The sequence below is a fragment of the Meriones unguiculatus genome, chromosome 7, assembly GCF_030254825.1.
Source record: "Meriones unguiculatus strain TT.TT164.6M chromosome 7, Bangor_MerUng_6.1, whole genome shotgun sequence".
Lineage (NCBI taxonomy): Eukaryota > Metazoa > Chordata > Mammalia > Rodentia > Muridae > Meriones > Meriones unguiculatus.
The window spans coordinates 60,788,949-60,806,300 of record NC_083355.1 but is presented as its reverse complement, the minus strand read 5'-3'; the positions used below and the strand labels follow the sequence as shown (position 1 = coordinate 60,806,300).

Sequence of the window (17,352 nt, the reverse complement as noted above, 5' to 3'; positions counted from 1 at the left end):
ATAATGCTAAACTATATTTGAGAGATTCTGTTACCAGACATAGTTGTAATAATGCTATTTATTTTTAGGTAAAAAGTTTAGAATGGAAGAACAAAGAAAACCAAGAAAGGGGATTTTCATTTTTGTTTTCACATTTTAAGAAGTTTTACTTGCCTTATATTTTCCCAAACATCTGCAAGGAGAATAGTTTATATCATCCTGTACTTGGTAGGTATAATTCCGAATTTTACAAAAGAGCACACGTAAGAATAAAATGTTGATGTAAAGTTGGCATTTGTTACAGAAAACTGACTGCTCACATTTACAATTTGTGTTTGTATATACTATTTGTATTTGTATATACAGTCATAACAACAGTGCATTTATAGTAACAAATTTTTACTGAAAACGGAAAGGTTTCTTTAAAAAGTTATTCTCTGATAGACTAAGATCAGAAGGAAGGAGAGGAGGACCTCCCCTATCAGTGGACTTGGGGAAGGGCATGCATGCAGAAAGGGGAGGGAAGGTGGGATCGGGAGGGGAGGAGGGAGGGGCTTATGGGGGGATACAAAATGAATAAAGTGTAATTAATAAAATAAAAAAACTTAAAAAAAGTTATTCTCTGGATCTCCTCAATTAGTTAGCAGTGTGTTAAATTGAATTGTAATGTTTCTGTGAGCATTAGGCTGTGTGTACACTTTTTATTTTTATCTTGAGATGTAAAGCTGCCTAGGTTGGCCTGGAACTTGCTACATCGCCCAGTAGCCCAGACCCAGATTGGTTTCAAACTTGTGGTCCCTGTCTCAGCCTCCTGAGTGCTTGGGTTACAAGTGTTTACCACCATTCCTGACTTTAAACTATAAATTATAATTTTTTTTTTCTGCTAAGGCTTCTCAAGGGTCCAATTAGCTGTTAATCAAATGGTATAAATAGTTAATAGTTTTTGTCACTTCTTGTCCAATTTTCAGTGGCTTTGCCAAATGACACGTTGGAGCCTTGACATTATAGCCTTGTGAACAAATCTGGATTAGAGGCGGACCTGGAAGAGATCAGTCTGTATGTAGAAAATCTGTTCTTACATAGAAAGATGTTCGTCATGCAAGTTCAGGCAACCAGCAGGCTCAGGTGTTGCTATCATGGCCATCTCATTGAATCTTTTGTTTGTTTTTGGTTTTTGTTTCTCTGTGTAGCCCTGTCTGTCCTGGAACTTACTCTGTGGACCAAACTGGCCTTGAACTCAGAGATCCGCCTGCCTCTGCTTCCTGAGTGCTGTGATTGATGGTGTTTTGGAAAAGACATGTTTTGTACATTAACCTAAAATATGGTTTGTTCTTCTAGGTTCTTAGGAAGCATGTAACATTATACATTTATTTATTTTTACTAACACTTCTAAAAACAGTATAATGTTACAATATTAGACTTTAAAAAATGTTGGCTTAGCTAAGGATAATTGCTTTTTTTCATTTCATGTTTTTTTTTTTCCATTTTTCACATAGATATCCCACAGATCAGACCAAAGCCTCATTATGTGATAATAAAGAAGGATGCTGAAACCAATGAAACAATATACTGTACAAAAGAGCCTTTCATCCAAGCTCGGGTTATTGTCATTCGTTGGCTGGTTTCTTTCTGGCTGGAGCCAAAACCACATTCAGGACCTAATATTCCTGGGATGGAAGGTGAAGTCTTGCCAAAGAATATTCAGGTAATATACAAATGAAGCAAGGCTATTAAAGTTAGAAATGGCCTTCTGAGTTCATCTGCCTTAGGTATACAGCATATCTAGAATGGATGCTAGTGATGGTTTATTTGAATAAATATATCTCTAAATTCAAACAACTGTTACTGTAGAAAAAGTATCTATTTTCTTAATAGAAAGTAAAACTTGTATAATAAGTACCCTTAAAAAAAAGATTAAGAGATACAGATGATAAAGTTAGCCATGTATCAGGCTCAGGTTCCAGTTTAGCTCATTAGTTTAACAGTATAAAAGTCTGCTTTTATTTGCAGAAAAAAACATTCCGAGATCCCTTGGAGATTGCAGGTAGTAAAATTGCAGGTAGTACTTCATATGCTATTTTTTTCTGTTCAGTATATGATAAAGTTTAGTTTTACTTTGGTTCTCATGCCTGAATGACAATCAATTTTCCAATGATTTATCTTTCAACCTCATCTTTTTAAGTTTCTAAACATTCACAGAATACAAATTTGATGTCTGGCCCAGAATCCTTCCCATTATCAACAGACACTGAGTCTAAAAATATAATAGTAAGTCACATAGCTATACAGTGGAGAAACTAGTATTTTAAATCATGTATTTGTAAGTTTTACTGAGTGATGCCATTTATCTGAGTCTGATGTTTGCATAGACTTAAAGTATCAAATCTTTATTTTCAATGAATTTAAAAATATTTTTTAATTGAGAATACAGTATGTTTTGATCATGTTCCCTCTTTGAGTTCCTTCAAGATCCTTCCCACTTTTTTATTTTACCCAGCTTTATATTCTTTCTCTTTCTCTTTAAAACAACAACAAAACAAGAAACACACCTACAAAAAAATGAAAATAAATAAGCAGAAGACCAGTAAGAAAAAAAAAAAGTGTTCAAACAAAGTAAAATGAGAAAAGAAAAGTCCACAAAAATGCCATTGAGCTTGTTTTGTGTTGGCCAACTGCCCCGTGCCATGGAGCTTTCCCTGAGGTGTGCTTAATATACCCAGTGCAATTCCATGGGAGAAAAAGGATTTCTTTCCTGTGCCAGTGGGTATCAGTTTCTGATAGCTTCTTGGTTAAAGTTTGGGACCCCGTGTCCACTTGCACTTCACAGTGCTGGGAGCCCATCTGATTTGAATCTGTGCAGGTATTGTTCATGCTTTCATGAGTTCTTATGTGCATCAGTCCTGTTATATATGGAAGATATATCATTTGTCTCCTCTGGCTCTTACAGTCTTTCTGCCTCCTAGTCCAAATAAATCCCAGAGCCTTGAGAGGACTGGTTTTATGAAGAAATTGCATTTAGAATGGGAGTATTCTAAAATCTCTCATTCTCTACACATTGTTCAGCTGTGGGCCTGTGGGTAGAGTAGTATGTCAGTGTCATTGGAAATGATTTTATTGCTGTCCTCCTTAAGCAGAATCATAGTATTAGGTTTTACCCTAGAAACAGGAACTCTCTAGTCTCAGGTTCTTGGCCACTTAAGCAGTGCCACATATGGGTACCATTTCATGAAGGGGGCCAAAGATCCAATCAGAAAAATGATTGCTTATTCTCGTGACATTTGTGCCATTGTTAAGTCAGTATGTGTTACAGGCAGGTCACTGTTGTATGTAACAAGAATTGTAGCTGGGTGACACTGATGGTTACAGTAGGATTGAGCCTTCTAGGTTAGGGACCAGCTTGATTTCTCCATGTTTGATGACATAAGTGTCTTCAGTATGTTACTGATGGTAGCACCCTATTGGAGAGTAACGGATAGCCTTGGCAATAGTCATATTTGGGTGTTTCCATTTGGACCCTTTGGTCAACAACTAAACAAGGTGTAATACATTCCTGGAACTGGAAGTTTTACTTGGTGGCATAAGATGTCTAGTTGGGGCATTGTCTTTTATTATTTGGTGACTCCATTTAGATTCCTTCATATTGTGTGTAGATTGTAGGAAGCTTATGCGGTAGTAGGTTTCCACATGGTTTTTCAAATGGCTTTAGTGTTAGTTGTCCCTCTCCATAGTCTCTCCTTTACCCTTCTCTTTCATCTCCCTCTCTGTATAATCTTTCTGGTCTAGTTTTTTATTGTTACATCATAATATTATATAGTCTATATATATTCTCTCTGTATATTCTGTCTCTATATTCTATTCTAGTTCTTTTTTATTGTCACTTAATAGTACTATGTATTGTTTCCTCTTTCTTGGGAGATCGTCTCCTATTCCCTAACCCCTCCCATATTAAGTAGTTAACCCCAGTGGGGATTGTGGCACACACAGCAAAGATTTAAAAACTAGCAGCCACATAAGAAAACATGCAATATCGGTCTTTTGGGGTCTGACTTACCTCAGGATGATTTCTTTTCTAGTTCCATCAATTTATCTGTGACTTTAATTTTTTTATAACAGCTAAATAGTATTCCATTGTGTAAATGTACCACATTTTCATTGTCCATTCATTAGTTGATGGATATGTAGGCTGTCTAATTTCTGGCTATTATGAATATAGTAGCAGTGGGCATGGATGGGTAAGTATTTCTGTAGTAGGATATAGAGCCCTTTGTATACACAAGACTTATGCCCAAGAGTGGTATGGCTGGATCTTGATATAGATTCCCAGCTTTCTGAATACTGCCAAACTGATTTCAATAGTGGCTGTACTTGTTTGGACTCTTACGAACAGTGAATAACTGTTCGCTTTTCCCCACATCCATACGAGCATGTGTTCTGGTTTGTTTTATTAATCTTGGCCATTCTTACTTGTGTAAGACAAAATCTGATGTTAAGGTTAAGGTAAGAATGGGAAGAGTTGACCATTTCTTCACGTGTTTCTCAATTGTTTCATCTTTTAAGGACCTCTGCTTAGTTCCATATCTCATTCTTAATTGTGCTATTTGTTTGTTTATGTTCAGTGTTTTCAGTTCTTTATACATATTCAGATGCTATCCCTCTATCAGATGTTCTCCCATTCTGTAGGCTGCCATACACAAGCTCCTCAGCTTCCTGGGGTCCCATTGTTAACTTGTTGATCTTAGTGCTATCAGTGTCCTGTTGAGAAAGTCCTTTCCTGTGTCAGTGACGTTGACTCTGTTTTGCACTTTCTCTTCTATCAGATTCAGGGTGTTTGGTCTTATGTTGACATTCTTGATCCATTTGGAGTAGTTTTGTGCAGGTTGATAAATATGGGTGCATTTGAATTTTACTTCATTCAGTTTGACCAGGACCATTTGTTGAAAATGTTGTCTTTTCTCCCGTGTCTATTTTTGGCTTGTTTGTCAAAAACCAAGTATCCATAGGTTTGGATTTATGCCTGGGTCTTCAGTTTGGTCCCGTTGGCCAGTGTTTGCATTTTTATTCCAGTACCATGCTGGTTTTATTGCTGCAGCTCTGTAGTACCACTTAAAATTTGGGGTAGGGTTACTTCTACCAGTTCTTTTATTTTCATGTTCGTTTTAGCTACCCTGGATTTTTTTGTTTTTTCATATGAAGTTTTAATTTCTATGCAGAATTGTGTTGAGTTTTGATGAGGATTGCATTGAATCTGTAGATTGCTTTTGGCAGGATAGTCGTTTTCACAACATTAATCCCCTGGCTCCATCAGCATGGGATATCTTTTCATCTTCTGCTATCTTCAATTTGTTCAATGTCTTAATTGTAGAAATCTTTCACTTGCTTGGTTAGAGTTACTTCAATTTAGTTTTGAAACTCTTCATTGTAAAAGGTAGTATTTTCCTGATTTTTTTTTGTTGTTGTTCAGTCTGTTTGTCAGTTAAATATGGGAAGAGTGCTGGTTTGTGTGTCTTAATTTTGTGTCTTGCTACTTTGTTTAAAGTTTTTACCAGCTGTAGAAGTTTCCGGTGGATTTCTTAGTGTCTTTTATATATAAAATCCTGTCAGTGGGAAGCGCGGTTCCAGGGTGTTAGGTGGTGGTGGTGGCGGACTCCTAAAGAACACCAGTTCCCTCATCTGTGAGCACTCGAAGGGAGCAGCCAGTGACAGCGGGCAAAGAAGATGAGCAGGTGCCCAACAGCCTTTGACGGCCTGCGGGATCTTCCATCTTATTTGGTCCATTAGAGACCTGGAGCATCCACTGACACTGCAGGAACTGAACACTGCAGGAAGTAGAACAAGTTCGGATTCAGCATTTCAAGATGGATGTGCACGTTACACCCAGGACCCAGGCCTCGAAGCCTCCATTGAACACACAGCCTGCAGATAAGGAGCGAGTGGCAGCTGCCCGGGAGAATACCCACCTGCTAGAGGTTGTTAACCAGTGTCTGTCGCCCTGCTTCTGAGCCTGGCTTTTGACTATCAGCCTACACACAGGTGTCATGGCCTCAGCTCCACCGAGGGCTGGTAGCTTTTGTTTTTTGAATCACTGACTGAGGAATTCACATTTTTTTGGTAACAAACCCTTAATTTATATTCATTCCCCCCCCCACACCAAATCATATCATCTGCAAATAAAGACACTTGGACTACTTCCTTTCCTATTTGTATCCCCTTGATCACCTTCAGTTGTCTTTTGCTCTAGCTATTGAATAGGTATGGAGAGAGTAGACATCCTTGTCTTGTTCCTGATTTTAGTGGAAATACTTTGGGTTTCTCCCATTTAGGTTGATATTGGCTGTGAGCTTGCAGTAAATTGCCTTTATTATGTTGAGGTATGTCCCACGATACCCTTAGTCTCTCCAGGCCTTTTATCGTGAAGTAATATTGGCTTTTCTAAAAGGCCTCTTATAATGAGATGATCACATGTTTTTTTGTCATTTAGTCAGTTTTTGTGATGAGTTGTGTTTATTTATTTACACATATGGAACCATCTAGGAAGAAGCTGCTTTGATCATGTTAGGCTTACTCTTCAGTCTTGATGAATATTCTGTTGCTATAGTGTATAGCATTTCCTCAAAATTCCTAAGATTTTTCTCTTAGTTTTATATTTTGTTTTCTGTCTTGAATCATGTTTCCTTTCCTCCTCTTTATTTCTCCTCTTGTTTTACTTATGCTCTGAGAGTTTTAAATATTTAGCATTGTGAAACAACTAGCCCAGCGCTATTTACTTGTCAGTTATATGCTCATTCTTAAAGACCTGAGCTGCCTCTGTGCCTATGTGTTGAAAGTTTTTTCATATAGACTTAACTGATAACAATTGCAGATGAGCAGATGATTTCTTAATACACATTTGAGTTTTTCTGTGTCACTTTAGGTGTTATTTCCATTCTGCTAATTGCATTATTCAGGATGGCTTCTAAGTTTACTGGTATATCTGGCTTTTGTTAGATGTGGTCTTAGGGTCTGCTAATATTTACTAAAAACAAAACATGAATTTGAGTGATAATGATATTCTTTGACTTTTGTTTTCATTTTAGAGAGCAGCTGCTAGTTTGGTTTCCAGAGAAGAAAACAAAAATGATAATGTTGATAAAGCAGACAAAACCACAGAGCCTGAGCAATCTCATTCTAATACAAGCACTCTGACAGAACGGGAGCCCAGCTCTTCTAGTCTCTGCAGTATCGATGAAGAGCATCTCACAGACATTGAAATTGTTCGCAGAGTGTTTTCATCTAAAAGAAGCAATGTGAACTTTGTCACAGAGATATTTCGTCAGGTAAAATACCTGTCAACATTTTTAGATAGTAATGAAAATTTATGTCATTGTTATTGAATATATTGGTTTTAGCTATTTAAAATTGATTCCTTATGAAGACTTTTAACATTAATTTTAAGTTTCTTAAACTTACATAAAAGCCCTTTAACATTTCCATTCATCCTGTTTTCTAACTGTTTCTTTCCTTTCCTGTTGAAACACAGAGCTATGTGCATGCTAAATACATGTTCTGCTGGAGTCACACCCTCAGTCTTCCTTTCTTTTTTCTCTTGTATTTCTTTTGTTACCGAAATAGTTTATACTTTCTCAATGCGTTTCTTAGTTAGGGTTTCGTGCTGTGATAAAACACTGTGACACCAAAGTTAACCTGGGGAGGAAAGGGTTTATTTACAACTTGTTGGACTCATCAACCAGAGAAATCAGGGCTAAAACTCAAAGCAGGAACCTGGATTCAGGAGCTGATGCAGAGGTCATGGAGGAGTGCTGTGTACTGGCGTGTTCCTCATGGATTATGTTCAGCCCGCTTTCTTAGAATTCCAGGGGTGGTACTACCCACCAAAAAATGCAGCAGGCTTGATCACAGGCCAGTTTTGTACAGGTGGTTTTCCAGTTGAGGTGTTCCTTTTTCCCAAATGACTTTGGCTTGTGTCAAGTAAACATAAAACTGGCCAGCACATTGTGATAGTTTAACTTTCGATCTGACACAACCTTGACTCTGGGAAGAGAATCTGAGGAATGGTATAGATCAAGTTGTCCTGTGGGCATGGAGAATTGTTTTGATTTTAATTAGTTGATACAGGAACAGCCAGCCCAATGTGGACAACCTGGTTCTTTGGGCTTGGTGTACTCAACAATAGAGTAAGGAAAGTGGATTACATACTAGAAGTATGTCTGTACGCAATTTTCTCTGCTCCTGATTGTTGGAGTGATATGACTAACTGCTCAGGCTTCTGCTCTTTTGACTTCCTTAACAATGATGGATTATAACCTGGAATTGTAAGCTAAAACAAGCCCTATGACATTTTCATACATGTACATTTTAGTTATATTCACCCATTACTCTCTTTTGTACCCCTCCCAGTTATGCAGACTCCCTCTTCTTCTCTTCAGGTAGTTGTCCTCCTCCTCATGTCTGAATGAATTTCATTAGGGTTGTTTAAAGGAGTGTGGGCACCTTACCAGTTGCTGCACCACTGAAGAAAATGTATCCCCCTCTCCCAGTAACCCTGTTTTGTGTTTACATCTTCAGAGCAAGGTGGGGACCCATGAGCATTTCCCTGCTCCATGACAGGATGCTGACCAGCCCAATCTTATTTAGATCGTGTGCAGGTCATCACAGCTGTGAGAGTTCAGGAGTGCGACAACCATGGCATTCCTGGAAGCCATCATTCCGAATTTTTCTACCTCCTGCTTCCAGGTCTCACATTCTTCCTGCCCTCTTCCTGTGTGTTTTCAGAGGGGGTGTTGGAGATTCACATTGCACCAGGGCATTCAATTGTTATTTATTGCCTGTATGAGTTATGAATCTTTGCAGGCGTTGCTGACCTCTGTACAAAGAAGTATTTCTGACTAACTTTTGCAGTAGCACTAATTTGTATGTATAAACATAGTTATTTAAAGAATAATTTGAGGACCAGGTGTGGTGGTTCATGCCTTTAATCTCAGATGTTGGAAGGTAGAGGCTGGCAGGGAAGTCAGAGGCAGGTGGATCTCCCTGAGTTTGATGCCAGCCTGGTGAGCTGGTCTAGTGAGATTCTGTTTTAAAACTAAAAAAAGATTGATAGATACCTCTTCTCTTATCTATTTACTGAAGAGATAGCAGTAGCTTCCCCACTAGGGCCTGTGATTTCCTTAACCTAGGCATTTGAATGGGTTTACAATGCCACATGTGAATTTCCTTTGTGGAGCAGGCATTAAATTTAAAAAGCAGTTGTTTAACTGGAGAAGAGTTTTAATCCAGCAATATGGCCTCCTTTGGCAAGGGATCACATCCAAAAACCTAGGTCTGTGTGATCCAGTTCGAATACAGACATGCCCTTAGTATACACCTTTAATCCTTCTGGCTGGAATACAGACATGACACAGCTTTAATCCCTCTGGCTGGAATTTAGTACACACCTTTAATCCCAAACAATGAGGGGCAAAGTAACAAATCAGAGAAAGGTTTGACCGAATGAGTCAAGGATAGGATATGCCTAGCTCTCATGAGAACAGACAGGAAAGAAAAGCTACTTGAGAGCAGCGCAGAGAAAGCAGGGGAGTTTGTGGAGACAGTGCAGTAGAGCTCAGTGCAGCTCAGTTGAGTTCAGTTGAGTTTGTACAGTTGAGTTCATGGAGTTCAGAGGCAGTTTTTCCAAGCAGCAATTCAGTGAGAAGCAGAGAGAAGCTAATTTGAATCAGTCAGCTTGGAGAGGAATTTTGAGCCAGAGCAGCAGAGTTGAACCAGCAGGGTAACTCAGCAACAAGTCTTGGAGGCTGAAAACATTCTAGACCTAGGCTAGCACATAGAGGATGGAAGCTGAAGCCTCAAGGTCCAGGTTTGCAGAAGATTAGATTACATGGAGGGGAAAAGCTTCCAGGCCTAGGGATAGTTAGATAGTAACACTCTGGGCTCAGCCCATGCCATGTACTAGTAAAGCTTGAGTGTGGTTATCATTTAATCCTCTATTTGAGGAAATGAAAACATTTACATTTGCCCATAATGGACTTTTCACTATTGTATCAGTGGTTTTATATTGCATGTCTGGTTGTTTTTTTGTTTTTGTTTTTGTTTCTTTTCAGGTTTTTGAGACAGGTTTTCATTAGTATCCCTGGCTGGCTTTTAGTTAGCCTGTCAAGTATCAGATTGTCTTATGTCTTCTCTATACATTTTTAGTATACGCCTCCTTTTCTGTCCCATCTTCCTGCCCAACTCTCAGTATTCTTCCTTTCACTTCAATATCACAAGCATTCTTCTGCCTCAATCCCCACCCCTTTTAAAGTTCTTTTATCTATTTAATTTCTCCTTTCTACTTTCTTAGGTACTACACACATCTACATAAATGCCCACATACAAAAGTACAAGCTAGGACTGTATGTGAGAGAGGACATGCAGTTTTTGTCTTAGCCTGAGTTACTCAGTATTTTTCTACAAATTTCATTTTTCCTTATGGCTCTATAAAATCTACTGTGTACGTGCCATATTTGTATTATCCGTTCTTCAACTGATAGCTGATTTCATTTTCTTGCTCTTGATAATAGAGCAGCCCTGAACATGGATGTACAGTTAGCTCTCTGGGTATATATAGACTTCTTTGGATAATTGCCTAGAAATGGTATAGCTGTATGTCATTTTGAAAAACTTCACTGATTTCCATAGTAAGGGGACGAGCTTACACTTCCACCAACAGTGAATGAGGCTTTCCTTTTCTACACATCCTTACCAGCATTGTTGTTTTCGTTTTCATTTCTTTTTAAAAAATGCTTATTTTATTTTGTATGTATGAGTGTTTTGCTTGTATGTATGTCTGTGTACCATATGTGTGCCTGGTGCCAATGAAGGTCAGAAGAGGATGACAGATCCCTGGAACTGGAGTTGTGGATAGTTGTGAACCTTCATGTGGGTGCTAGGAGTTGATCCCGGATCCTCTGCAAGAATAATTGCTCTTAACTGCTGAGCCATCTCTCTAGCACCTCCTATGCTTTCTTGATGATAGCCATTCTAACTTGGGTGAGATGTAATCTCAAAGTAGTTTTGTGTTTCCTTGGTGGCTAAGCATGTTGAGCATTGTTAAAAGTGTTTATTGTCCATTTGTTTTTGTTTGTTTTTTCAACTTTTGACAACTGGCTAATTCCTTAGCCCAGTTTTTGGTTGATTTGTTTCTTTATACTTTAGGTTTTTATTTAGTTTAGTTTTTTTTAAACTGCTTTCTATATTCTGTATATTAATCCTCCCTCAGATAAATAGCTGGCAAAGATTTTTCTTGTAAATGTATCTTTTATTTGCTATATATGGTTGTCTTGGAGGCTTACTGCTGAATAAGCTCACCCTTTCTAGCTCTTTTTGATTTTTGGCTGGCTGGTTCTACTCAGCTGTTTGGCTTAAACTCCTCTCCATTCTGACTGATTCAAACTGACTTCTCTCAGCTTCTCGCTGAATTATTCTGCTTGGCCTCAAACTGATTCTTGGAAATCTGTTCTAATCTGGCTCCTTCTCATTCTCTGGCTTATGTTTTCAGCTATGTCTAGATTGTTCTCTTTACACCCTGTCTCTATAAAACTCTCCCAGTAAAACTGCGTCTGAACTCTACCAACTGAACTGCCATCAGCTGCACTGCCACGAACTCATCTCCACTGTACTGCCTCTCAACTGACTGCACCTGCACTGCTGTTAAGTCCCCTTTTTCCTGTCAGTTCTGTTCTAGTTGAGCATATCCTATTCTGTGAGACGTGTTTCTGATTTGTCACTTTGTTTGTCCCTCAAATAGAGGTCATTGTTTGGAATTAAAAGTGTGTACAAAGGGCATGTTTGTATTTCAGTCTGAGGGATAAAAGTTTGTTGTGTGTCTGCATTCCAGCTGGATCACACAGATGTGATCTGGAGCAGCCCTGTAGCTGGATTAAAATTTCTCTATATGTTTCCCTTTTTTGTTTAAGCTAACAATCACACACAACTTAACTATTAGAACAGAAACAGTTATCACTCCCATAAATTTAACAGTCCCATGTCATTGTGAAGATCCATTGGTGCAATGATCCTTCATAACTGCAGTCCTGGTCATCTGTTCATTTGCTTCAGCAAATGTTCATTTCAGCATCAAACCTTTCTAGTCTGCCAGTCTGATGAATGATCTGTCTTTCTTTGGTCTTTAATGTTTTTGTTTGTTTGGTTGGTTTGGTTTTGGTTTTGGTTTTTTTTTCAAGACAGGGTTTCTCTGTGTAGTCTTGGCTGTCCTGGATTTTCTTGGTAGACCACAGATCACAGAGATCTACCTGCCTCTTTCTCCTGAGCACTGGGATTAAAGGTGTGCGACACCAACGCCTGGCTTTTTTTTTTTTTTTGCTTGTTTGTTTGTTTTGACATCTTCATCAAAAGCAGTGTGACAGCAGCTGTGTAAGCTAATATATGAGTCATGTATTTTATCCCATTGTATCTGCTTGCTTGTTTTCCCACCAGATCCATGCTGTTTTTATTACTATAACCTACAATAGTAATTTGAAGGTAGGCATTCTTTTAGCTCAGGATTGCTTTAGCTGTCTGGGGTCTTTTGTGCTTCCATATGAATTTGAACATTCTCTATTTCTGTGAAGGACAATGTTAAGTTCCTTTTGGTAGGCTGGTCATTTTTCAGAATAGGATTCTTCTGATCCATGAGCATGGAAGATCTTTCCATCATAGTGTTTTCCTCAGATTTCTTCTGTAGTATTTTAAATTTTTCATTGGAAAGTTTCATGGTATGGTGAGATGGATCAGTAGGTTAAAACTCCTGCCACCAAGTTCGATAAACCTGAGTTTGATCCCTGAGATGGATGAGCATCTCTTTCTTAACTCTACTCTAATCAAAATATTCCGTTTTGATTATTTTGAAATGTTTTCAGTGTCTTTAAAATGAAAACGTTCTCCTCTGATCTTTAGACTTGGTCTTGTCATATGTCATATATCTTGGTATTCTCACATGTACATTTTTATTACCTTAACTATGCCATTGCTGGGTTGTTCCAGGCCTTCCATATTGTCTTTAAGTTTCAATATATTTTTTTTTCTCCTGCATCCATTTATTTGGTGAGACATTGCATAGAACTTTTAATATGATTTAATATTTTTCCTTTCTAGCAATTCATATGGATTTTTCTTCAGTATTATTTGGTTAAATTCTTTTTTCATACCTCAGATTACCATTTTTATTTTATTCAGCTATCTATATTCTTCATCTGTAGTAAATTTTTTATGGAAGCATTGTAATAGTAGTAATTCTCAAAACAGGAATAAATGTAAGTTATGAGATATTGCTTATTATTAGACATTATATTTGTATTGAACTCTGTAACAGTAAAGTTTCATAAAACAAAGAATATTACCATTCAGAAGTAATATAATTAAAAAAAAATCTTTGTTCCTTCTTTTTAAATAGTTATCTCTGTATTTCTCTTTCAAGGTGTTTACGAAATATTTGGGGCATAAAAAACTGTCTATGAGTTGATTAATAGTTAATGAGCTGATTAAGTTGTGAAATTGTTTTTATCCTCTATTGTGTGAGATGAAAAGTGTATTAGTATATTGGTGGCAAAAGAAAAGGTATTATTATTTTTTTATTTACTAGGCATTTTTATTACCAATTTGTGAAGCAGCAGCTATGCGAAAAGTGGTGAAAGTGTACCAAGAATGGATTCAACAAGAGGAAAAACCTTTGTTTATGCAAGAGCCTGAAGAAGTTGTGATCACTTCTTCAGATGTACCTTGCAGCGAAAATGTCACAGACCATGATATTCCAATAGAAGATGGAGAAAAAAGAGAAGAGGTAAACTTATAAGATATATATGGGCCTTTTCTTCCTGTTTTTTAAAAGATGTTTTGTGTGTGTGCATGTGTGTGTATGCATGTGTGTGTATGCATGCATGCGTGTGTGAGAGAGAGAAGAGAGGGAATAGTGTATGGAATGTGTCAAATTATATGTTCTAATGTTAAGTTCAGTAATTTTTCAAAAGTATAATGTGTTTATGAATATGTTTAAGAAGATAGATCTTTCAGAATATTTTTCATTTTAAAGCACCATGCATACGTCAGCACTCTTTTGCAAGGCTCTGTCATGTCACAATTTTATTTTATTTTATTTTCCTGTCATAATTTAAAAACAAATAACAACAACAACATTGAGCTTATGTTGTGTAGATCAGCGGTTAGTAAGCCTTTTCTGCTGATATTTTTTTTTTAATTTATTTAATTTTATTTTACGTGCATTTGTGTGACGGTGTCAGGTCCCTTGGAATTGAGGTTACAGACAGTTGTGAGCTGCCATGTAGTTGCTGGGAATTGATCCCTGGGTCTTTTGGAAGTGCAGAGTGTGCTCTTAACCACTGAGCCATCTCTTCAGCCCCACTGATAGCTTTTTTATTCAATAAATTTTTATACAACCCTGTATATATCAGTGTATAAAAAAGGTATCTGGGTAAATAAGGTGACTCACACTTTTAGTCCCAGGACTTGGAAGGCAGATCTCTGTGAACTTGAGCTAGTCTGGTCTACATAGGAAGTTCCAGGCCAGCCAGTGCTACATAGTCTCAAAAAATGTGAATCATTCATCAATAATAAATCATAAAGAAACTTATTTTCAAACAGTTTTTGATATATAATTTTACCACTTGGTATAGACAAAACCAAATTTACACACTAATGAAATGGATATGAAAACTGATTTTTACATAAAGAAAAAAAGACTTGGATGAGTATTGAGTGTTGATTGATTTGAGCATGTTTAGCATTTTTAATATTGATATTTTTATTTTATAATCATAAATGCTAATTGTGTTAGTTTATATAAATATGTGGTGCAAAATGTTGGAAGTATCTTTAAGACCATTTAGAAAATTGTTGGAAATTCTATCTTAATGTGTATCTTAAAATTCTATCTTAAAAGTCATTTTTTTTAAAAATCAAACATTCTGACACAGTTTGATCAAAAAATACTAATTTGATACTTTCATGCTGGCGAATGGCAATATGAAGATATTGTTTTGTTTCCCATAATTATGCCAGTATATTTTCTAAGAGCAGGAAATTTTGATTGTCTAGAAAAAAAAAACCACTGCAGTTCATAAATATTGTAGTCTTGAATCTGATCAACATTCATTGATGTTTTGTGTATGTTGTATATTCAGAGCCAGGACTGTAGTCCAGTCATGAAATGCAGCACAGGCTAGTGTGCCAGAAACAGCTCAGCTTCATGATGCATTTCATTCTAATTTTCTGTTGTAATTCAGACACTATTCTGTTGCGAAATTGTTCATTTATTCCACATTCATTTATGCAACCCATGATTAAGAAGATAGGGTGTGTAAAAGAGGTAAATGCTGTCATATTTTAAACAGGTACCAAATCAAAATTATGTTGATTGTCAAATTATTGTTCCTCCTTTTCTTGAAATATTGCCTGCTTCTGCTATGAATGACTACCCAACACAAACCAGAATGTTTTGAGTTCTTCTCTAGATCTTTTGCATTAGAGCAAACTGCAGAATTCAGAATTTCCTGACATGATAAAATACATTGCTGGTTTAAGAAAGCCAGAAGTTTGGGGTATAGATGTACTCCTGGCCCACTGAGCTTATTTATTCTTAGACCTAAGCAGATTCTCATCTTTTGATTGTTCAACCCTGATGAGGTGGCGGACTCAATAGGAGCAGTAACTGAGGCATTAGAGGAGTATAAAAGTAGCTTTTAAAATCAGGTTTGCTTTCCCACAGGGCAGTGTTCTTTGAATCAGGAGAGGAGCCTTCGGGGTAGTATTTTTTTACTTTAGCAGTTAATTTTACCTTAGCAGTTAATCAGGGTAGAAACACAGGAATGAATAGGGCAGTTCTACGTGGATTAATTGAGGAAGGGATTGTGGGTGGGGAAATTTATGCCGCATCTGCCTAGAGAATCTCATACTGGCCTCACACTGTCAGTCTTGGCTTAGTGTTTTGATTGACCCTCTGTATAGGTAGTATTACTGAGAATGGTAGAAGCATGACTAGCATGCATAGAGCCTTGGGTTCAACCTCCAGCTGCCGAAGAATAAGTAAATAAAGATAAAAAGCCAAATGTACTTGTAATATAGAAATTATTTTGGTTTTGTTTTGAGATAGGTTCTCATGTATTCCAGACTGGCATCAGTCTCACTCAATAACCTAGGGTGATCTTAGACTTGATCATCCTGTCTCTATTTTGCAAGCACTGGGATTACAAATATTACTGCCACTCCCAGCAAAGTATATAAAATGAATCATGTAACTTGTGAAAAAGAATTCATAGTACTATTAGGTATTAGTAAATAATAGCAAATATTTCAATTATGATAGAAAATGCACCTACCAGTCTAAATGATGTATTTTCCACAACCCTTTTAGTTATACTCTGCCTATGTACACTGACCCTACGCTGCATCATTTACATAGGAATAGAATAAAGTATGTACAGAATTAAAAACAGGCCAAACATGGTGGTGCACTCCAGAACTCAGGAGGCAGAGGCAGATGCATCTCTGTGAGTTTGAGACCAGTCTGATCTGCACGATTCCAGGAGAGTCAAGAGCTACATAATGAGACCCTGCTTCAACAATAGCAAAAACAAACAAGCAAACAAAACCACAGACACACAGAAACACATGCAAAAAACAAATAGAAAGAAGGAATGAATGGAATGGGGAAAGATGAGTTGATAATACAGATGGATCGATAAGTTCATCTCATGTTTGTTATTCACATCAATATTGCCATTAGCAGTGTGAATTTTCAAAATGCCAGCAGCTCCTGTAAGGTTATTAACCCAAACGATATAATCATTCATTGATTGACATCTGATAAGTTCAGTATATTTTGTAGTTGTTTAAAATTTTGTTGTTATAATTAAAGTAAATTATATATTTGTATAATTATGAATTTATTTCACATAGCATTTAGCATGTTTGGAAGACATTTGGCTGTTTTTCTGTGAGTGTTGAGTACCTTCATGCACCTTGTAGGACATTAGACATTTCCTAGCTCATCACATTAAATCCTAGTGGTATTTTCCAATAAAGTATCCCAGAATTTTTAGGATGTCCTAAAGCAAAGTATGTATCATAAAACTGTTCTTACTGTGGTCCTAGAACATGAAAGAGAATACTTTATATTCTGCCTGGAGGTGGTAAGACAGTATGAAGCATCCACAAAGTTGTAAAGGGCGGTGAAAATACTTTTCTCTTCCTTGAGGTTAGAATAGTTAGGACAGAGTGATAGGATGTATGAGGCTCTGCTCAATAACTTGTGACATGTTCAGTGCACTTTGGTTACTTTCCAGACTTTAGAAAACCTTTGAAAGGAACATGAATAGTTAAATACTATAG

General features: G+C 37.1%; 1 protein-coding gene and 1 pseudogene across 8 annotated transcripts in view; both read left to right on the top strand.

Moving 5' to 3' along the window:
- Ralgapa1 (Ral GTPase activating protein catalytic subunit alpha 1) overlaps positions 1-17,352 on the top strand; it is a 245,380-nt gene that overhangs the window by 49,837 nt on the left and 178,191 nt on the right. For all 8 annotated transcript variants that reach the window (XM_060387516.1, XM_060387510.1, XM_060387514.1 and 5 more), the window contains exons 8-11: positions 69-207; positions 1,476-1,684; positions 7,053-7,292; positions 13,592-13,789. In XM_060387516.1, coding sequence (XP_060243499.1) covers positions 69-207; positions 1,476-1,684; positions 7,053-7,292; positions 13,592-13,789 — 786 coding nt within the window. The remainder of the gene's footprint in view (positions 1-68; positions 208-1,475; positions 1,685-7,052; positions 7,293-13,591; positions 13,790-17,352) is intronic.
- LOC110559548 (cytosolic iron-sulfur assembly component 2B-like) lies at positions 4,204-6,446 on the top strand (annotated as a pseudogene).